We start from the raw sequence: 22,501 nt of genomic DNA on the forward strand, positions 1-22,501 counted from the left end.
ACTTCCTCCTATGTGGGTCAGAGAAGTAGGGAAGAAAGAAAACAAGCTGCATTTAGAGAAAGTGAGAAATTTCTGTATGGAAATCCAGGCTCTCCTCGGTCTTGTTTTTGCCAAGTTACAAAGAAACGTCTAAAAAGCAGCACAGAGGAACACAGCAAAGAAAAGAGAGGCAGAAACCCAGTGTGCAGCGCCAAGTGGAGCCAACCCTTGGTGCCCCGGGGGCTATAATTCTAACCCGGCACAGCTCCTGAGGCTGTGTCTTTGTTACTGTTTTCCTTTTGAAAACCTGGAGGCTTTGGTGGTTCCGGGCCTTGCTTTTTCCTCAGCGGCGACGGCACAGTCTTTGGGAGGCAGGTTTCTTCCCCAAGGAGCCAGGCCCGGCTTCTGACCGCTCGGCCGTTTCTGTGGTCTCCAGACCATAAAGTGATGTGAGAACCCAGGCACCTGGGTTTTACCTCTTCTTTGTGTGTCTTCATTGAAGAGGTAACAAGACAGATGGGGTGAACTCAGATCATCGCGTTTTTTATTCCTTTGTGTTAACTGTTACTTTATAGGAGATGTAGCTAGTGGAGAATGGAAGGCTGGGGATTTTCTAGGGGCAGAGATGAGAATCTAGCCACAGGAGCGAGAGAGGCCCTGAGGTGTAGGCAGAATGAGCTGTCTCGACATCAAGATGCCCCATAGCCCTGAAGCAGCAGTTTCGGTTTGCTCTGTCTGCAGTAGCGATGGGAAAGTTTGCAGGAGTTGTAATTTCAGAAAGTGTGTGCATACAGGGAGGATCTGTAAAGAGGAAGGGGCAAGAGAGACTGTGGTGAGGGTTTAGGGGAAGGAGATAGGATTCTTTAAAAGCGAATACATTGCTTACCTTTTTTTATGTTTTTCTTTTCTTTTTTTTCTTGCTCCAATAGCAGTAGCAGAAGCAGCACTCCAGCAAAGACTCAGCCCGCCCCTCCTCACATCTCCCACCACCCCTCTGCCTCCCCATTCCCCCTCTCCCTGCCCAACCACAGCCCCCTGCACAGCTTCACACCCACCCTCCAGCCCCCCGCACACTCACATCACCCCAATATGTTTGCCCCTCCCACTGCTCTGCCTCCTCCACCACCACTGACATCAGGAAGTCTGCAGGTGGCCGGACACCCGGCCGGGAGCACTTACTCAGGTAGGATGGAGGGGCCTGTGCTCATGACCCTGACACCCACCACCCCTCACTGTGACCTCACCCTACCTATGTTGTCCTGATTGCAAGGTTGCATTTGCCTACAATTTTTTCCTTCCTTACTCTAATCTTCCTCAAACACTCTCTGGCCTGAGATCCAGCAAAAATACCTGTCAGCACCCATACTAAGCTAGCTCAGCCCCTGTGAACCTGACACTGCCTGAAGAGAGGAGGTTGGTTTGGAGTTAGGAGGCGTTTCCAGCTAAATTCAGCCACTGAGTGGTCAGACGCAGGTAGCGTGCGTCCTGTGTCGTCGGCTCCCTTGAGAGCGATGGAAGCGTCCCCAAGCCCATGTCTGTTTCGCTCCAGGACCTTAGATTGTGTCCTGGTTTAAGAGGTTTCTTTTCACTGGGCAGGGCCTTCTCTGGTCTCCTTGGGAGGAGACGACACACTCTTTGTGACAATATATCCCAGAATTTTAAGGGCAGACCTCGTGTTAGACACAGGGTCCTTGTCTCCTCACCTGTGTTAATCACATCAAGTGTCCCAGTTTTGGTCCAGTGTAGCCATGGTATGCTGCCATATAGCAGTAATTGACACTTGAAGAGGGCATGCGAGCCCTGCCATGTGAACAGCTGACATTTATTAGTGTGCTGTCACTGTTTCCAAGCACTTAAATGTGCAAATTGCTTTAACCGTCAAAAATCAAACCCATGAGTTAGGCAATATTATTGTCCCCCTCTTGAAGATGGGAAAACTGGCCCTCAGATGGGTTATTTGCCATGCCCAGGGTCACTCAGCTGGTGGTGACAGCTGGAAATCGGACTCTGGCCTTTGGCCTGGAGCTTTTCCCCACATCGATAGACTGCCTGTCCCTGAAAGCTGGGAGACCAGCTAGAGAACAGGGAGACAGAGTGCAACTGGGCCTTGGTCTCCTCTGCTTCATGGATTGCCCCCTTTTATCTCAGGGCCCAGCCACACCCTGTCACCCCTGCCACTGTGTCATCAGCCCCATATCCCTCCACAGGAAGGCACTCCGATGTCCTGTTCTGAAGGAAAAGGTGTCATTGTCTCCCTCTTCTTCTCTTCCAGAGCAAGACATCTTGCGACAGGAACTGAACACTCGTTTTTTGGCCTCTCAGAGTGCTGACCGCGGGGCTTCGCTGGGCCCTCCGCCCTACCTGCGGACCGAGTTCCATCAGCACCAGCACCAGCACCAGCACACCCACCAGCACACGCACCAGCACACCTTCACGCCGTTCCCCCACGCCATCCCGCCCACCGCCATCATGCCGACGCCAGCACCTCCCATGGTGCGTACCCCAGGCAGAAATGTGAGGATAAGTAGAGCACGACTCTTTTCTTTATGCAGCACGTGGGACCGGGCTGGGCAGCGGGGCCACCACAGATCGAACAGGGAGTGACGGCTGTTTGCTGGAGAGAAGGGAGTGTGTCCTAGTGCCCTGCCTCAGGCAGCTCTGACTTCAGGGGCCTAAAGCAGGAACTTCTTTCTAGGCAGTTGTGTCCAGCACTGCGGGTGGAAATGATTCCATTTGCCCTCAAAACAGTCGTGCCCAGTGTTGACGGCTAACTTCTTAAAGGGTTGTTTTGTTTTTTTTGAGCACCCGGGGGACTGTCACCAGACAGAAAATGCACCTGTTTGTGCTTTGCACCAAGTGCTAGCACATACATTCTTGCAGGGTAATGGGGGTGAAGAAGAGAAGGGACAGAGACCTCAGCCAGGAGGCTGGGACTGCGTTGGGTGCCACGTCCACCTGCGCATTCCGATGGCTTGCCTAAACCCACTTTGTTGGAGGTGTTATATTTCTTGTGTTTCATAAGACAGTCCCTAATCTGGTATTGTGCTCTGTCAGCAAGTGTTCAGGGTTCCCTGCAGGGACAGAACTCTCTGCCTTGGGGCAAGAGGACCACTGGCCATGACATGGTCTTGGTCTTCACTGGGGGCTAGCACATGTCCAGAACCAGTTAGGAATTTCTTTTTTTTAAGTGAATAACCATAATTAATAGTGCCATATTAGAATGGTAAATATTCTCAGATAGAGTCCTGTCTAACAGTGAGTATTAGAGTCATTTTTTACTTAATTTTTAATATTTCAGAAAATACTGGATTTTAAGGCCATCACTGTAGGCATTATGAGAATAAATTGCATGATTTTAAAAGGAGTCCACTTCACCCAAGTTTGCTTCCTCTCCTTCCTCTCCCTCCCCCATCTTATTCAACTTACTTTTTAAATATATGTTTTTAAAGTTTGTTTTATAGATTTCATTTCAAGGAATATTAGCAATGAGGCCTTGTGACCAGAAATATGTTTTTAATAGCAAATCCTGTATCTCTTTTTTGCATGAACTATACTTCTCAACAATTAGATTTTGAAGATCCTAAGATTTTGAGAAAGTTTTCTGCTGGCCTGTGTGAGCTGTTTCACAAACTAATTTAACCAAGGGTAGTTATAGCATCAATATGATGACATTATTTAGAGGGGACAATAGTATACTTTTTCTGTTCAAATGAAAGGCTGTCTGGCCTACCCCAGATCACTTTGTATTTGGGTGTCATACATTTCAGAAGACAGCTGCATGGCAAGACAGTTTTTCTGCCAAAGTGAAGATGAAAATAGGGGGAGTTCACTGGGTAAATCAGACCAAACGCTTACCTCTCTCTGATTTATCTGGATAATTGCCTATTCTCTCCTGTTTAGATGTTTGGTTCGTGCCAATCTGTAGAAAGAAAATAGCAGGAAGAAAGGCATCCTAGTATGTGCAGAACCCAAACGTACCGCTTGGTTTTTCGCTTTGTTCTTCCATTTCTGTTGTCTTCTTGTCAGGGAGACTCAGGAGCTCAGAATGGTTTCGTATGTAATGAGGTTATTGGGTCTGATGACAGCTTAATGACAGGGAAGCTTTGTAGGGCCACCTCCACTGTAGCAGTGAACAAAAATGCAGATTAAGTAACTAGCTTTTGCTTTGATCCCTTTACAGTTTGACAAATACCCTACAAAAGTTGACCCATTCTACCGGCACAGTGTGAGTTTCATTACCATGCTACACATTGAATGTAACTGCTTTGCCATTTTTGTGCTCTTGCCACAGATCAGTCAATGACTAGCAACCTTCCTTAATCATCTTTGCAAGAGTTCCCATTGCTCCTTGCCACTTTGGATGCTTGCTTTTGTGGTGTTTTGCTTTTGGTAAAGATGCAGTATCATCTTCTGAATCAAAAGATCATAAGCACTCCGAAGGCTTGAAAGCAGAGTTGCTCTTTAGTGGCAGTCAGGCATCTGTCCTGCAAAGTGAGGTGTCTGCAGTGGAGTCAGCAGAGTTCCAGGAGAGTCCGAAGTCACAGCATTTCAGTCGTCAGTTGAAATGTCACTAACACAGAAGTCCTGGAATGCAACCTGAATTATTTCCTCTAAATAGAAAGTCCCTTGTCTTTTTGACTCACGACTCTTCAACAAGTAGATTTTCATTTCCTCTAGACTAAATGTAGAACCCTCTTCCACATGGCTGGTATTGTTCTGTTGTGTTTGTTACAATGGAAAGTAAAAATATCACTTAATTAAAATAAACTCCCAAAATTGAAATGAGTGATATTTTCTCTTTAAACTCATTCTCCTTTATTAAAAAAAAAAAACAAAAAAAAACTTGTTTCATGCAATTTTAAGAGTACGTTCTGGAACTTCAATTGATAACACCCTAAGTTATATGTTCAGTTAACTTGCAAGACAAGAGCTTATTTTTATTCAAAGACCTTGAATATTTCCATGATATTTTGATGATGGGGTGAATACTGCATCATTTTTATCTGAAAATTTGCAAGTTTCTTTGCCAGTTATTTCTTTTTTTTTTTTTTTTAAATGAAACCAGAAAAAAGAGGAGGTTAATCATTGCTTGTAGCCATGTTGATTCACCACACTCAACTATTCTTGCTTAGATTTGTAGATATGTTACCTTAACCATTTGAGTAGAAGTGCTACTTTAATAGGTCAGCAAAGACTGAATTCATTCATACTCTGAACCAGATAATTAGATACCATGTTAGTCAAGAGTGCAGCTGAGAAGTCAAGACTAGTAAATATTAGAAATCAATTGAGAATTATGTACTCTAGGGGCATTCAGAAATAACATAAGATGAAAGACCTCTTTTAAAAGAAGCTAGAAAAGTGTATTTGATGACTCCTCCCCATCCCTCCCAACATGGTCCCCTCCCGTTCTGCTCAGTACTGGGGTACAAAAACTATTTCACGCGGACACCCAAAGCCCAGTAGACCTATGAATTTCCTCTTTGGGTCTGGCCCATGGATGGCACCATTATGCCCCTAGTCTATACTTTGCTGATTTAAAGTAAGGACCAGCTAACACAATAATTCAAATAGAAAGTTCAGCGTGCCCAACAAGTGGCTCAGATTTACTTTCTAGGACCCACCGCAGTACCTTCTCATATGCATATTCTACAGTCCTAGGCCGAAGATGGAGAATAAGCCTAGAGGCCCGGATTTTTGGAAAGTGTATGTATTATTAGGCGCTTCAGGCTTTTAGTCAGGGGGAGGAATGGTCAGCTATATTTATGTTCTAAGAGGTCAGTAATGGAATAAAACAAAAAGAAAGTGGTAAGAACATCGAATTTTTAAATTGTAAACTTAAAGGGAAAATGCCCACCTGGAGGCAGAGTACTAGAGATCTGAGTGTGTTTTACTGTGGCATGTATTTAATTACTCAGCTTTATTCAGTGTATTGTGGGACAGTTATTTCATATTAGGAGTTATAGTGGGTAATATATGAAGTACTCAGTCTCCCCTGCTTTGGGGATTAGGACATTATAAGGGGAATTAAGATGCAATGCACTCAAGTATCTAAAACACAATTTTAGACTTAAAAGTAGTTTTAAATGAGGGTACTTGGCTTGCAATCACTATTTAAGTGGATTTAGTTCAATATCAATTAGTCTGAAAAACTTTGCTGCATCATTGAAGGGAGCAAAATGAAATAAAGACCAACAGAAAAAGGACGTGCTCTGAAAATGGGATTGCAAAATGTGAATTACCAAAAATAACTGACACAAATACTTTACGAAGAAGAGCTTCAATTACTGTTGTAATTTTGACACAATAAACAACCACGAGGGTGGGGCATTATTTAAAGTATTTCTATGGTGGCTTGATCACAGTAAATGGAACCAGACCAATAGGACCTCAAAAAGATTCAATTTTTAGAAGGAGGGAAAGATGTGTTTGCATTGCCTTCAGATTCTCTGTATGTCTTTCCTCAATTGTGTCCTTTTATAGACTGTGGATTGAGGAAAATTCATAGTCTTCATACAGACTCATTCTGTTACCATCATAGAGTGGACTCCTACATGAAGGGCTTGGCTTGAGTATCCTCCAAAGAGCTTGTTCATTTAATAGCAGAAACCGTTCAGAAGTGGCCATAAAAATTCAGATTTCATGTGTTCATACAGAAGTGCTTTGAGCACCTGAGACTGAAACAAGAGCAAGTGAAAGTTCGATAGTGATATTCCAGACTCGGGTTATTTCTGTGCAACTAGAATCCATCTTCTAGGCCAATTGGCAGCTCCGTTTAAAGTATACATCGAGTCGTTTTATTTTACCCTTTCACCCACACATATTTGTCATTATTTTAGATGAAAGAATTAAATTGTCCTCTGCAACTGCCACTTCTACAACAGCCTAATGAAGCAAGGATTGTGAATATGTTCTCATTTCCTCACACTATTAAAAGTCTAAAAGTACTAATTGAGTTTTAATGGTATAAAATCCTGGTACTCATGAAGACTTCTTTTTCTTCCCTTTTTTTTTTTCTTTTTTCTGCCTTTTTATCCCCCCCTAATTAACTTGTAATTTTCTGGGCATCTTATTTGTCTCAGAGTCCCTCCTGTTTTTGAAATGCCTTAAAATCTCCAATCATTTAGGACTTCTGATTTAACAATTAATAATTAGAAAAGCTCCCTTTCTGATGATGCCCTCACCCGGGACGTCATTTGCTGACTGATTGATCCTGAACTACTTTTAACTTTTTAAGTTACACATTCATGGCACATCTGTGTGATCATCCCATCATGGCTTCTTGACTAATAGCATCAAACTGAGATTACTTGGCTTGCTCATGTCAGTGTCTTTCTATGGGACGGGAATTTGAATATGTCACTTGCCTCCTACTAAAATCTTTTTTCCCCCTCTCCGTCTTTGGCCACAGCTCTTCCATTCCTATCCTCCTGCAGTGTCGGGCATCCCCCCTATGATCCCGCCCACTGGCCCTTTTGGTTCACTACAAGGAGCATTTCAGCCGAAGGTAAGAAACCTCACAGTGAAAACACACAGGCATGTGTCTAAGTGGCGTCCCGGGGCCAGGCGTGCAGGAAGTTCTGCGTCCTCTTGCCTGCGCAGTGACTTATTAATCAGGTCCTAAGTGACCACTGGGATTAGAGTGAGCCTTTTTTTTTTTTCCCCCGAGTCCATCTGGTTTTAAATGGCCGTGAAAATTTAATTTTCAAACTGTACTACCCACGTAATCTCAGTTAAGCTAAGATTTCTTGTGCTTTTCAAAATATACATTATATTTATTTTTTTTACTACCAATATCGTGGACATAGCTTCTGGTCAGGAATTCTATGACATATCAGACACATGTGTGCCAGGTTGTTCTTCAGATATATGTAATCAGTAAAGACACAAAGCTGGGACCTTATTGATTTTAGTAGAAGTGGGGATAAAGGCTTCAGGTATATGTAATTAGTAAAGACAAAGCTGAGTCCTTATTTACTTCAGTAGAAGTGGTGGGGATAAAGGTCCCACAAGTAAAATTGTATCCTATGAATTCTTCTCTCATTCTCCCTCATTTCCCTCGCCAACCCCATCGGCTGCTAACAGGGTCTGCCCGCAGGTGGGGTGGTCGCCTACCATTTTGGTCCTCCTTTCTTTCTCCCTCTCTCTCTCTCAGCCATCCCACCCCTGCCATGGTTACAGTGGCCAAGGCCAAGTCAAGACTTTGTCATCAGTTACTAACATCCTAGTGTGAAATTAACCTTTCATCCTTGATAACAATTAAATTCTATTCTACCTAGTCAATGATAATGCTGTCCAACGTTGGCTACAGCTGTCTGTAAAGGTCTATATTGAAGAGTCATTCTGGAAACACTATCTTTTTAAATATACTTATAGTTTCTATTTTACTTTCACACAAAAATAAAAAGAGTCATACTTGCATGTGGGTAACCATTCTCAGACTTGAAGATATTTTGCTGTGTGTCGTTGAGTTTTCCTTTTTCATTTCCCCCCATCTCATTTCTAAGGTAAAACACAGGTTTGGGCCAGAGTCTTCCAGGATAAGCACGCAACTGCATTTCCAAAGAGGTGTTGCATTAAAACTAGGGACAGGAAAAGAATTAAAAGGCATTAGAGGTGGGGTCCCCCCCTTCAAAATCACCTGCATTGAATTGCATTGAATTCAGTTCATCTATTGAATTTGCCTTCATTGAATTGCAGCCTATATGCAAGGTTACAGATACACAGGGCTTTTATGACGGCCTCCTTAAACACTTCCTATCTGGAGATAAAATGATGATGATTTTAAACTCCTTCCCCCAGTCTGCACTTTACTACTCCCTCAGACCCTGGCCTGTCCCCTCCAGGTTGCACCAAATCTCTGGGGCCTCCCCAAGCAGACTGGTAGGTCATTTAATAAATGAGACTATGTCCCTCACTCACAATTATCCAATCACACAGAAAACTACATCTGGGCAAGAAAGTGTCTCTCCTGGTGTTGAAATAGGCCTTTCCAGGCCATCGTCCTGATTGAATATGTAGATTGCAGTTCATTAGTGGAGTTCTTCATATGTATGCAAATCAGGCTGTTAACAACTTCAGCTTAATTGTTAGTTGTACTGCAGCTGATTGCTTTTCTTTCTTTCATTCTTTATTCCCCCCTTCTCCTTGTAGGCAAGCTTCGTGCCTAAACTTGAGCTCTTTTTCCTGACAAGTTTAACATCCTGGCGTGGGGGGTGTTCATAGAAGTTGTGATTTCTTCAATAAAATAACTGGTGGTGTCTCCTGAATCCTTTCCCACTAGGAAGTAGTGATTGTGCCCAAAGTAGGCTTTGTATTGTTGCTAATTCAAAGGACAGAAGCTCACAGATAAGGTTAATATTAGCAATATTTGAGAATGTTGGTGGGAATAGGTAAGAGCAAACAGAATTGCTTTAGAAATCATCGAAGAACAGATTCTCAAAGTCCCTAAATTAGGTTCTCTTGTCCCATTTCCACCACTGCTAATGAGTAATTACTGAGTGTAATTCCTTGTTATTGTCTACCAGTTAAAACTGAGAGCTTAATGTCTGTACTTTCAGTTATTCTGATGAGAAACACCTGATCCTGCCAATTAAAATAATGTTCACTTAAGCATTTCTTGGAATGTTTGGTGATTAAGCAAAAAAAAAAACCAACGGCAGTCCCTGCCATGGGTTCATTCGGAGGAAGAGGAGTTCCGGGACAGCATTTACGCTTGTTGCTTCTCTTTTTTGGTCCTGTGCTTTTTATTGCAGTGAAATGTTCTGGGGACCTCTCTCTGCTTTTAGATGCCATTGCTGGAGAGAGCAAGCTGTGGTCAGGCCCCCTTGAGAAAGAGCATGTGTGGTCCTTGAGAAAAATGACTCTTGCGTTTCAGAAGGAAACAAACAAATGAAGTTTGGCTTCTCTCCTTTAGGAGGAGGGAAGGATCTTGCTTTCGTGTCACCTGTTTTGTGCTTCCTAAGTAAGCTGTGGTCTAATTAATTTGTAGACATCCAACCCTATCGATGTCGCTGCTCGGCCTGGGACAGTCCCACACACTTTACTACAAAAGGACCCGAGGGTACGTGCAAAGTCAGGCTTGGTCTCAGGTAACACCAGGGGGTGTGTGTTTGCACGGGACGGCCAGCCCAGTGCTCGCATCTTCCTTAGCTCCTTTGAGCGAGCTGCTGTTTCAGCTGTTCTTCCAGTTTGTGGAAGAAAATGCCAATGGCTCTTAGAAAACAGTCTCTCCTGCTCACTGCGAGTGTAGGACACAAAGAGACCGACTTGCCAATGGGAGAAAAGAGGAATGAAGTATGGTCTGAGCCCAGAAATTGGACAGTGTCAGCTTGTATAGTTTTTACTTAACCAATCTTCTCTTTCTATGGTCTCCTTAAGTTGTCTTACACACATGAAGTAGCTACAGAATATTCTGAATGGAAAAGCACGAAGGCGCTTTTCTTCCTGGAAGTCAGGCTACACATCCCCCCCTTGCCTGGGGTCAGGAAGTTATTGTACTGCATGGCTCTTTGGCCCTCTATTTTTAATGTGCTAGGGATCCTTTTGTACTGTAGAGCTAAATAAAATATCCATTATGCTTTGGTTATGTTGTTTATTCATAATTTATTACCACTGCCTGCTTCCAAAAAAGGAATTTGAAGTTATACGATAGATATAATCTTGCCTCATTGATTGTTATAGTCATCTTTATACGAAATATGAAAACATCTTTAACAATATTGTCTTTTTACCTACATAAGGGCAGTCAGAAATTGATAACCAGAGTTAGATAGAAGTTTAAAATGACTCAACTATGTAAGTATGTCATGATGTGTAGTGAACTTCTGGAAAATGTCTAATAGCTATAAAGAATGTAAAGTCATCAATGTAAGGGTATTGGTAAAGACAGCCTAATTCTCCTGGATGGATGGAAAGGACACCTCTCCCCAGATACCAGTTAGCAGACAGCTTTAAAAGCCTGGGGTCTGAAGGCCATTCTGCCTCAGACCTACCCAGTGTGGTTTGGAGCTCAAAACAGTGAAACTCCTGGTGTGTGATGTGAGCAAATCACATTGCCAGAGGGCACATTGCTATTGATTAAACTTGTACAGGGGCTTGTCAGCGTAGATGTACCAAGGCTTGTGAAGTGGGGGAGGGGACACTTGGCACTTTTGATAGTGTGAAAATGGGTTAATTATTCTCTAAAAGGACTTCATTTAAAAGTAAAATTCTAACATTTTAATTTCCCCTCCTAATGAAGCACTACAAATTTGTTAATTAGAGCAATTGTTTGAGTGACAGGCATGTAACCAAGTTGTCATTTTCTCTTCACAGTTGACAGATCCTTTCAGACCTATGTTAAGGGTAAGAAAGCTTCTTACAGAACTGTTTTGCAACCTCTATTTGACTCCCTGTGGGTTAAAAATACAAGTCTATTACAAGGAAATAAGCCATAGAAATGTTGGAATAAGCCATCGGAACGACCGTGATTGGGTCTTTTCAGGTAGTGTGATTGAAAATGGCCTAAATTGTTTTGCTTTGACCGTTGGAGGCCATTGGCTTTTTTCTCTCTACAACAGAGAAAAGTCAACTGAGTCTGATCTCTTCTTAGCAGTTCTGGAAAAAGGTTTGACTAGTTGGAACTTAAGGGGAAAGGCTTAAGCTGTAGGCTGAAGTTAGTCTCTCTCGCACTTAGAAAATATATAGCTGGGGCCGGGCGCGGTGGCTCAAGCCTGTAATCCCAGCACTTTGGGAGGCCGAGACGTGCAGATCACAAGGTCAGGAGATCGAGACCATCCTGGCTAACCCGGTGAAACCCCGTCTCTACTAAAAAATACAAAAAACTAGCCAGGCGAGGTGGCCGGCGCCTGTAATCCTAGCTACTCGGGAGGCTGAGGCAGGAGAATGGCGTAAACCCAGGAGGCGGAGCTTGCAGTGAGCTGAGATCCGGCCACTGCACTCCAGCCTGGGCGACAGAGCGAGACTCCATCTCAAAAAAAAAAAAAAGCAAAATATGTAGCTGGGTCTATTTATTTTGGCTGGTGGCTCCCTCTTTCTGTACTAAGTGACATTGACTTGCCATAGCCGTTTGACCTCCTTTTAAGGTGCAGGAAGGAGATACTATAAGCATTTGGTTTCTTAACATCTTGCTTAAAGCAAATTGTTCTTGAGGACTGCAGAGTGGCCAGTGTGATGACCTCTAAATGAATCTTGGTGTTTGGGGGTAAGACAGACATGATGAATTGTTGGACGGAAGATGTATGGACAGCAGATTTCTTACTATACATAACTCATTTCTAGGGGATATAATCAGATAATTTGATTTCTCCAGGGGAAAAAGGAGAATTGTGTCATCACTTAGGTGAGGCAGTATATTATTTGTGATTTCAAACTACCCATAATTTTCATTGCAAGAGAAAAGAACTGACCCAGACTTGCATTTAAGTATATATTTTCGGCAATAACTCCATACTGTAGAAACCAGAAGCTTCTGTTCTTCGCCGATGTAGAATGAGGCTGTGTTTTCTTCTCATGTATCCAGTAGTTACTGAGTGCGCACCCCGAGCTTATGGGTAGATAACTTAGCAGAAATGAAGTGAAGAGGTGGCCCCTGCCTGCTGACTGGTAGAAGAGAATACACTCACAGTACTCCACTCCTTATAAAGCAAGACATGAAATAATTGGAGAGATAATTGATTCAAATTCAACCACAGAGGGTGGAGGATGGACTTGAGGTCTGCAGAGGCCTAGAGAATAGGAAGGAAGGAATTCTTCTCTTTGTTTCTTTTCTTTTTTTAAACGTAGGAACAATGCCCACCAACATGAATGAGTAGTTGACTCTTAGCATTTATGGTAACTGGGCTTCAATCAAAATGTGAATTTCTTTGTACCACTTTGGGGGTTAAAAACAACCACAGTTTTGGGGGAGGTTAGGACAGGTTCTGTACCCTCTCTTATTTTGATTTGACTCACATTCACTAATGAGCTCTTCTGAACAGCTGATTTGCATTATAGCATGGCAGCATTTGTTAAGTAGGGCTTCCCACTCTACCAGGTCTGCCAGCTGGCACCAGAAAAGAAAGAGAAGAGACACAGAGTGGGATTCAGGCCTTTGCCATCTTGTCCTTGCTAACCCGGGAGGTCCTTGTCAATGTGGTTTTCTGAGTAGCAAGCCCACGTGGGGAGAGAGGGGGAGCTGGCTGTGACTCCCTTATGACTGGGCGCTGGAGAGCTGCTGATGGAAAAGCACTTGGAGAGTACAAAGCACTCTTGTTTCATGAAAAAAGCCTCTGCAGCCAAAATCTGCTGAAAGCTTTGGGGAAATTGAAGGTGGTTTTCTCTGAAATGTCTTCCTCCTAACCACATTGCTCTTTCTTGTTCCAGAAACCAGGGAAGTGGTGTGCTATGCATGTTCACATCGCCTGGCAGATTTACCACCACCAACAGAAAGTCAAGGTCAGTCCGACCTTCCTGGTATAGGAAGAATGGGATGGGCATGTGAGTGTGTGATGTGCTCAGGAGAACCTGATTAAGGAGGCATTTAAAATATATCTTACAGACCCATAGTTAGGAAGGATCAAGCCCCTCTTGGAAAAGCTACTCAGAAGTCTTAACTTTTTTTTTTTTGTTTTCCCCTAGAGTCAGGGTCTCATTCTGTTGCCCAGGCTGGAGTACAGGGGCACAGTCATAGCTCACCACAGCCTTGAACTCCTGGGCTCATGTGATCCTCCCACCTCAGTCTCCCAAGCAACTGGGACTGTAGGCATTTACCACCATACTTGGCTAATTTCTTGATTGTGTTTGTAGAGATGGGGGTCTCACTGTGTTGCCCAGGCTGGTCTCAGACTCCTGGCCGCAAGCAATTCTCCCGCCTCAGCCTCCCAAGTAGCTGGGATTACAGTGCAAGCCACAGCAGCCAGCTCAGAAATCTATTAATTAGGGAAACCACCAGTGAAATTACAAAACAAAAGCAAACTGATAATGCCCTGGGGTTCCCCTTTTTTAAATTTTGTCATTTTATTGATCCAAAGGGATTGAATATGGATTAAATGCTAAAAGAAAGCTTTTGGAAATAAAATTATAGTGACCAAAAATTAGAATACAGAAAATACTTTGCATCTGGGAAGAGCTACAAATGAATGTTGGGTTTGGGTTTTTGTAAAAATAGTGACTGCTGCATTCTTTTCATTTTTTTGGCTGTGGGAAAACGGTACAGTCACGTATGCCCTATATGAAGATGATGCGACTGAACTGTCATTGGTCCTGTTGATGGTCAGTGCCGGAGGCTGGAATACAGTCAGTACTTGCAGGAGCTGCGTTCTGGCCACTTACCTCGCTGTCCAAAGATGGTTTTTCCTTTTTGTCTATATTTTCATCATAGGGATGAATATATTCCATGTTCTGCTAGAGCCTTTATGACTCAGTAGGGGAGAGATCAAGAACTTCTGCAAGTCCCTGGATACAGCATCAGTGCTTGGCTTAGGGAACACAGTAACTGACAAGTCTGTATTTTACAGTCTGGGTATTTACAGGCTATGTTACGATGCCCGTAAAAACAGGAGCAAACAAGCAATCAGATAACTCCAATGAGCTTCACTTAATCCATTTCTTCATGAACAAGCTTTTAGTCCTACCAGCATTTGGGAGCTCTCATGAAAGAAATACAGGAGACCAGTGAGCTAGAAGATAGACCTCTTCATCACAGAAGAGAAATCTTTTTAAAAGGGTTATGTGATTTTTAAAATAAAACAACCCAAGTTCCAGCCACTCCAGAGGCTGAGGCAGGAGAATCCCTTGAGCCTGGGAGTTTCGTCCAGCCTGGGCAACATAGCAAGATCTCATTTCTTAAAAAAAAAAAAAAATATATATATATATATATATATAAAATAAAACAACCCAGTTAAAAGTTAAGATGCAAACCTCAATCAATGAGGTCACTGAGATACTTTGCTTTGGTTGTCAGATACCTGCTCTTTCTTATAACATGCCATCAGTGAGTTTGGCTCACTTGTACTTTATCGTTTGGGGAAGTTTAATTGGAAGCCTTGTGGTCTATCCTAGAAAATGTGTGTGCTTTGAAGAGCTAACTAGATTTTGATGATTAGTTCAATTCAGTTTTTGTTCTGGTTGATGTGGTTAGTGGAACGGTAGGTAAAGCACATCTTCCTTGTAACTTCTTTGGTTAAAAGCGATGAGGGATGTTGCACGTGCCACTTTAGCAACTTCTTTCCCATAAAAGTGTCCCCAGTGACTTAAACTTTCATTATCCCAATTCAATTAGAAAGACCTCTTGAACATGAGATAACTTCGTTCATCTTCCCTTTTCAGCAAACTGCTTGTAATCCCCAAGCTCCATTTTGCTTCATGGCCCTAAGTTGTGGTTAATGGAACTGTGCTATGTACCATGCAATATTAGCACTAAATAATTTGGCCACCAAATTAAAGGAGGTCCTCAAAAGAATTGTATAGATTCATAGTGAATTAGAAGCTTGGTTTTGAGGCTTGGCTATGACTTGATGGTGGGACTTTCATTATAGCATTCCCTGTAGATTTGAGCAGAGGTTGCAGCTTCCCTTTCTCTGTAACGTTCCTTTACGCATTCTTTTAGTTGCTTACCCAGTATTTATCGAAAGAGCCTACGCCTGCAAGTTCCTTACTGTGCCAGGCTGGGGGCACGCGTCCTTCCTGGCGTCTAGTTGCTTAGAGTTCAGTAATGAGGATCAGTGTGTGTGTAAAAAGTGAGGAAACTGTGTGTGCTCTCTTAATGGGTGGTGTCAGTTTCAGCTGGAGGTGCACGGGTAGTTTTCGCTTTCAGTGGGGGTGGGGACGTTGCCTTCAGCAGTAAGGGAATAGCAGACTTCCCTGTCTCAGACCCTCACGCCACGTTCTGTCAATATAGATGCCCCCTAATGGGGCTTTGCTGTTGTACAGCCGGGCAAGGATCCCTCAGGACATGAGGGAGATTGAGCTGAGGCTAGAATGGGGCTAAAGGGGCTGAAAACCCAGGAGACTAGATGGGGAAGAGTTCATAGCAAGGGAAAGTCCAGGTCATAGCAAGGGAACGTCAACTGGAAGCTTCAAGTCCCAGGACCCCAGGCCTTGGGAGCAGTGCTTATCCGAGGAGGTGTGAAGCCAGTTCAAAGAGAAAGCTGTCAAGAAACAAGGAGGTGGGGCAGCTTTGAAACCATGCTGGTGTGAGGACCTCCAGCCTAGAGAATGATGCCAGGGGACGTTTGAGATGAAGATTATGAACCAATTTCTGCTGCCTAAGAGGATGGTAGGCAGAAAGATTAGCCTGAGGATGCATAAAGAAGAGGAAACAGAGTGATTTCTGTCCATGATAAGGACTTCACACGAGTCTTTTTTTTTTTTTTTTTTTTTTTTGGAGACAGCCTCGGTCACAGCAACCTCTGCCTGCCTCCCAGGTTCAAGCAATTTTCGTGCCTCAGCCTCCCCAGTAGCTGCGACTACAGGCACGCACCACCAGGCCCAGCTGATTTTTTGTATTTTAGTAGAGACAGGGTTTTACCATGTTGCCCAGGCTGCTCTTCAACTCCTGAGCTCAGGCAGTCAGCCCGCCTTGGCCTCCCAAAGTGCTGGGATTATGGTTTACTTGTCTGGACGGACCACCCCCCCACCTTCCTCAGGTAATTACAGGTAGAAGGAAGAGATAGGGCCTCTATTAGTTAAATTAATACTCTTACTTTTTCTTTTTTTATTTATTATATAACAATGATCATTTGAAAGCTTATAGACATGCAAATATTTCTGCATAACTTTCAGTTACTAATGAACTGTGATCTATTAGAGTATGGCAAAGAGTCATTAAACAATTAATTTATACAGCAGATTATTCATGCAGAATTCCTAATAAAATGAGCTTTAAGACACCATTATTTTAAATCTTACTAAAATGGGCCTTTGCAGCAAAACACTGAACTACTTTGGGAGTGGTGGCAGTCTCCATAAATAGGATATGGTTTTATTTCTCAAGCCATTAACCTTAAAGACCAAACATAGCTGGGTGCGGTGGCTCACACCTGTAATCCTAGCACTTTGGGAGACCGAGGTGGGCGGATCACTTGAGTTTGAGACCAGTCTGGCCATCATGGTGAAACCCCATATCCACAAAAAATACAAAAATTAACTGGGCATGCTGGGAGGCACCTGTAATCCCAGCTACTTGGGAGGCTGAGGCAGGAGAATCGTTTGAACCTGGGAGGCAGAGGTGGCAGTGAGCCGAGATCACACCAGTGCACTTCAGCCTGGGCGGCAGAGTGAGGGACACTCTGTCTCAAAAAAACAAAAAAAAACCAGACCAAACACTAGTGTTGTCACTAGACATTTCTGGTGTAACAGGCACTGCCGGCCTGCAGATCTGACATTTGAGGGTGAAATGGTTTTTGGGTAGCTGCTTTCTCTCACAGTGTTTGTAAACTTGAACCTGAGTGCACCGTTCACCGTCTCCAGCTCCAGCTCTTCACTAACACCTTTCTTCCTTACTGTTGGCCTTGGGACCCTTACTGTCCCCCTTGCTGTGTAGAAACAGATGCAGTCAGACCCACATAAGCTGGACTTCGGACTGAAACCTGAGTTCCTGAGCCGCCCTCCAGGCCCCAGTCTCTTTGGAGCCATCCACCACCCCCATGACCTGGCACGGCCTTCAACTTTGTTCTCTGCCGCTGGTGAGTGTGGGTTTGGGTGGGGGAGCAGAGCTGAGAAATGGGGTTCTCAGGTAACTAAATAAATGAGGTTTGGGCTCTGAGCCGCCGCTCAATCACCACCTACAAAAATACAATTTATGCCAGCTTGCAAGGCAACATCGCAGCACATCCAGCGGGTTGGGAATCTTCGTTGATACACTCTTTCATTACAGGAGGAAGCAGAGATCATCTTTCCCTTACAGGGATTCACATCGCTTCGGTTCATTATTTGCTTCTATATTAAACCAGTATAACTCACAAGCATGTCAATTGCTATTGAGAAAGATCAGAAGGCTTACAAGGGCAGATGGGAAGGAAACAATGCCAGGAATTATAGAAGGATGCGGTCGCCCTTAATATGGTGCCCGCAGAGCACTGTAATTTTGCACCAGGATGCTCAGTCATGCTGTGTTTTAAAGTCCTGAGGATAACGAATGACGATTAAGGCAGTTGCCAGGAGTGTGGTCTGTGATAAGGGAGGGTGGGCCACTCAGTTGCTGGTTTTCTCTGCTACAAAACATAATACTATTGGCTGGTTGGTTAAAATGATGGAAGAAATTTAGGAAACGGCATAAACACCCAAGTGACCTGTTCATCAGATCTGTAATTGATTTAACCTCTGAGAATACACATTGTCCACTGTGCGTGTGGAAGGGGTGAGGTAGAGAGTGACCATTATGCTCATTCCTGCTCCTGCTACAAACAAAAGGCAGCGGCTGTAAGGACTGTGTGGTGGATGAGAACAGCCCTCTTGGTATCAAGGGTTTCTTGTCATTCTGTCTTCTTTAAAGCTTTTTTAAGTGTAACTTCTGGCACACAGAGCTCTGCTCAGTTAACACTTAAAAATGATAGCATTGAGCTCATTCTGCTAATAACTTCATATCCACTGTGCTAAGTAGAATTTATTCTTCTGGTCGTAAGCGGTCAAGGGGCTCCCCATTTCTGATCCTTGCGGGACAAGTCTCACAGCCATCCTGCCAGCTGCCACCCCAGGCTTTTATCCAAGACTCACTGTGGGTGGACCTCTGGCTCTTCGGTGCAGGAAGAGAGACGCACCCACATTGCAAGAAATCATCATTATAATAGGCCTTGCTACCAAAGCAAGTGAATCCCCCTGGAGGGTCGATGGAATTTACTAAGGTCTCAGGTTCTTCTCTGTCAGTGCTGTCTAGGGACATGTTTGAAGGCTCTGTTACCATGGCACCTAGGCTCTGAGACAGGGCTACATTAAGAGCGATTTTTGGAGAGAAATAGATTTCTCTCTGGCTTCCATTTGAGCCAAGTGGATGAATTGGCTTCTTTTGCTTCAATAATTCTGAAACTGCAAGGCACCCCTGGGGGCCCTGGGCTCAGCAAAGCTCTGGTCTTCATTGAAGCATTAATTAGCTTGCACTACACAGACAGTATGTGGCCAAAATTTTATTTAGCCGACAACACTGCCAACGCCTGATGAATATCCTGGAATATATTCACTTTGTGGAGGCGGGGTATCATTCTTACACTTCGCAGGTGGAAAATAAGCCAGCATGCAGGACTGGACAGATAGCCCTCAGGTGTCTTCCAATTCTGAGCTACCGTGACCGGGATGATGTTCCAGAACGAAAATACTGTGTGGCTTCCTCTCCAAACCCAGGCCACAAGACTTTTGCAGCCCAGGGAACAGCAGTCCAAAACATGAATTGAGTTAACAGAGTGCAGACAGCAATGACCCCTACATTTAATCCATCTTCCTAAGGGAATTTATATTTGTTTATAGGAACTTAGAAAAAATGCAAAGGATTGTGGAACAGTTATTCCTAAATTCTTTATCCAGGCCCTGTTTATACTTCCATTCTAGAATGTAACCTTCTTTAGCATAAGCAGTATGGGATTCTGCCCAAAATGGTTATTTGGTGAACCTTGTAACTGATGTGTATAACTTGTACATACTTAAGAAATCCAGCCATTTTCATCTTGCTTTTGGGTGCTAATCCCATGAATATAAACTAGAGACTTCTTCAGATGACCTTGGCAAATCTCTCATCTAGGACAAGGCCTGCCTTCCAGGGAGCTAGCCTCCTTAGCTAGTAAGTGGCCTCATATTAACAAGCCCAGTTGGCACCCTAAGCCTTTAGAAATGCCCTTCCCTAATTCGCATTTGCGCTCGCGCTCTCTCTCTCTCTCTCTCTCTCTCTCTCCCTCTCCCTCTCCCTCTCCCTCTCCCTCTCCCTCTCCCTCTCTCTCTCCTTCCTTCCTTTCCCAGCTTCCTTCAAGAACAGGAATAGAGGCATCTTCAAGAAATACACATTAGGCAAAATACAGAGTAAAGGAGGAAATGTGGATCAAGGGAAAACTGAAGGAAACCACTAAATTAGACCTGAGCTCCCTGACAGGCAAAGCAAAAACCTATGAGTCGGTTATAAGATTTTTAGTGCCCCAAAACGGAAGAATCAACCGGCTTCTCCTGGCATTGAAAGTTGAGAGACATCAGAGGACTTCATCTCCTAAAACCTAATGTAACTCACAACAATGAGTTTTATAGAGTTGGACCTTATAGTATCCTTCGAAGTGGCTGCATGCGAACTAACATATTCTTCAGGAGAAGGGATTCTGCAAGGCCCCGGAGTAGCGTAGCCGAGAACCACGGCTTCAGGACCACCCCTCCTGAGCCAGGGATGATAAACGGGCTGGGTGTCTGGAACAGTGTTTCTCAAAGTGAAAACTTGCCCCTCCGAGATACTCACTCTATGAGGAAAGGATTCCGTGACAAAATGTTCCTCTCTTAGAGAATGAAGGAGCCTATGAGCTTATTAACGGCTCTAACAAGTCTTCAGTAAAGAAACTTGGCTTAGCTCTTTTTAATCCAGTATTTCTCCAAATTTACTTGGTTATAAAACCTCCCCATCTCCCATGATGCAGGGGAGTTATTGCTGTGTTTGTAATACTGTGTGTCATCGGCTTTAAAAAGAAATACCTCGGCCGGGCGCGGTGGCTCAAGCCTGTAATCCCAGCACTTTGGGAGGCCGAGACGGGCAGATCATGAGGTCAGGAGATTGAGACCATCCTGGCTAACACGGTGAAACCCCGTCTCTACTAAAAAATACAAAAAACTAGCCGGGCGAGGTGGCGGGCGCCTGTAGTCCCAGCTACTCGGGAGGCTGAGGCAGGAGAATGGCGTAAACCCGGGAGGTGGAGCTTGCAGTGAGCTGAGATCCGGCCACTGCACTCCAGTTTGGGCGACAGAGCGAGACTCCATCTCAAAAAATAAATAAATAAATAAATAAAAATAAAAATAAATACCTCTTTTTGGTGGTGGCCAGCCATGCTGGGAAAGTGAAAAAGGGATGATTGATTTTCTGCTTCCCAAAAAAACATTTTCTTTTACCCGGTGTCTTGCCTGCAGGGGCCTGGTTGGACTTTAGCCATGACCTCCCTTGAGCATTTTTTCTCATGGGGCCGTTAAGCAAGTAGAAGCCGGTTGCATCTTCGAAGTTGGCTTTTTGTAAACTCTGGTTTTGTTATGTTTGACTTAACAGGTGCTGCACACCCAACTGGGACCCCTTTTGGGCCACCTCCTCATCACAGCAACTTCCTCAACCCTGCTGCCCACCTAGGTGAGTCGCCCAAAATCATAGGAACTGAGGTGTGTGCTTCAGGCAACCCTGCTGTGTTTACCATGCTTCCGCTGCACCTCCAGGCAAACTGGTGGGAGTCCCAGATACCCCGCTTAGCACTTAGGCAGGAGATGGTACTCTCTTAGGGGTTTCAATACATGCCATCCAGCTTCCAGATTTCATCTCTCACACCACATTCTTTCGGTAGTGGAGCTGTGCTCAGCAGTGGTTCTGCCTGAGCTTACCATGCTCAGGTGCAGTGGGTGAGAGCCATCCCTTGGTATCTCAGGGAATCCGAGTTTACAACAGCCTGTTCCTGACCATTGGAAGAAGATGGTGAGCTCTTGCCCCATAGCGAAGGTCACCTCTAGGAAGCGGAAAGAAACGCAAGCTGATGTTATGGAGAGGTGCTATTCCACATGTCACTGCCCCGATGAATGAGTCTCTTCCTAGTGAAGGTGCATGCTTTGTGTGGCCTTTGCATATTCGATCCCATCTGCAAAGTGTACAGGCAGATGCAGGCATTGCCTTGCACAACATCAGGGCATATCATAGGCGTGCCTTCAGAGTTTCATCATGGATTCAGATGCCACCTCCTTTCTGTTCTGTTAGAACCTGCAGAGCGCACTCCTGGCAGAGGCGAGACTGGGCAGGAAGGCAAATTGTACACCCTGGCTTGAGTAGTGTCCCCACTGGGCAAAGGAAGAGTAATGCAAAATGCACAGTTGTGGAATTAGAGCCCTCAGAAAGATTTTGCTAACCCAGTGCCTAAATCCAAGTGTAATGAAAACCTTTTACACCATCCAGTAGCAGAAGTGGGACAGGCCAGGTGGGGGTGTAGAGAGGGCAGGGATCCCGCATCGCCCTGCTCCCAGGAAGTTCTGGGTTCCTCTCTCAGCAGAGCCCCTGACCATTTCCTTCTTCCCCATCTTGTTTGCAGAGCCTTTTAATCGGCCGTCTACATTCACAGGCCTAGCAGCCGTTGGTGGCAATGCCTTCGGGGGACTTGGAAATCCTTCCGTTAGTGAGTACCTCTAACTTTTAAAAATCTGCCTTGGACTTTTTATCTCCTGTGATCCGCATATGGCCCAAGACCTTTCTAGAGAAAAGGAAAACTATGCTCTGGGGGGGACCAGTGTAGGTTGTACCACCGCAAAAGCAGGCCTTCACAGTGGGGTGAGGTGGAAGCGCGCAGAGCCACCACTGTGAGGGCAGCCGCCACTGTGAGGGTGGCCCCCTGTGGCT

The 22,501-nt window shown here is 44.4% G+C and overlaps 1 protein-coding gene across 9 annotated transcripts in view; it reads left to right on the plus strand.

The window, feature by feature from the left end:
* Positions 1 to 22,501, plus strand: part of AUTS2 (activator of transcription and developmental regulator AUTS2) — a 1,231,856-nt gene that overhangs the window by 1,202,737 nt on the left and 6,618 nt on the right. Inside the window, exons 8-18 of one of the 9 annotated variants that reach the window (XM_033193305.1) lie at positions 909 to 1,162; positions 2,252 to 2,493; positions 4,160 to 4,204; positions 7,391 to 7,486; positions 9,971 to 10,042; positions 11,296 to 11,325; positions 13,345 to 13,416; positions 17,504 to 17,645; positions 21,179 to 21,256; positions 21,869 to 21,913; positions 22,197 to 22,280. In XM_033193305.1, coding sequence (XP_033049196.1) covers positions 909 to 1,162; positions 2,252 to 2,493; positions 4,160 to 4,204; positions 7,391 to 7,486; positions 9,971 to 10,042; positions 11,296 to 11,325; positions 13,345 to 13,416; positions 17,504 to 17,645; positions 21,179 to 21,256; positions 21,869 to 21,913; positions 22,197 to 22,280 — 1,160 coding nt within the window. The remainder of the gene's footprint in view (positions 1 to 908; positions 1,163 to 2,251; positions 2,494 to 4,159; positions 4,205 to 7,390; positions 7,487 to 9,970; positions 10,043 to 11,295; positions 11,326 to 13,344; positions 13,417 to 17,503; positions 17,646 to 21,178; positions 21,257 to 21,868; positions 21,914 to 22,196; positions 22,281 to 22,501) is intronic. The other 8 variants (XM_033193306.1, XM_033193308.1, XM_033193311.1 and 5 more) reach the window with 8 other exon arrangements.

Source organism: Trachypithecus francoisi, unplaced genomic scaffold, assembly GCF_009764315.1.
Source record: "Trachypithecus francoisi isolate TF-2019V2 unplaced genomic scaffold, Tfra_2.0 Lachesis_group4, whole genome shotgun sequence".
NCBI lineage: Eukaryota > Metazoa > Chordata > Mammalia > Primates > Cercopithecidae > Trachypithecus > Trachypithecus francoisi.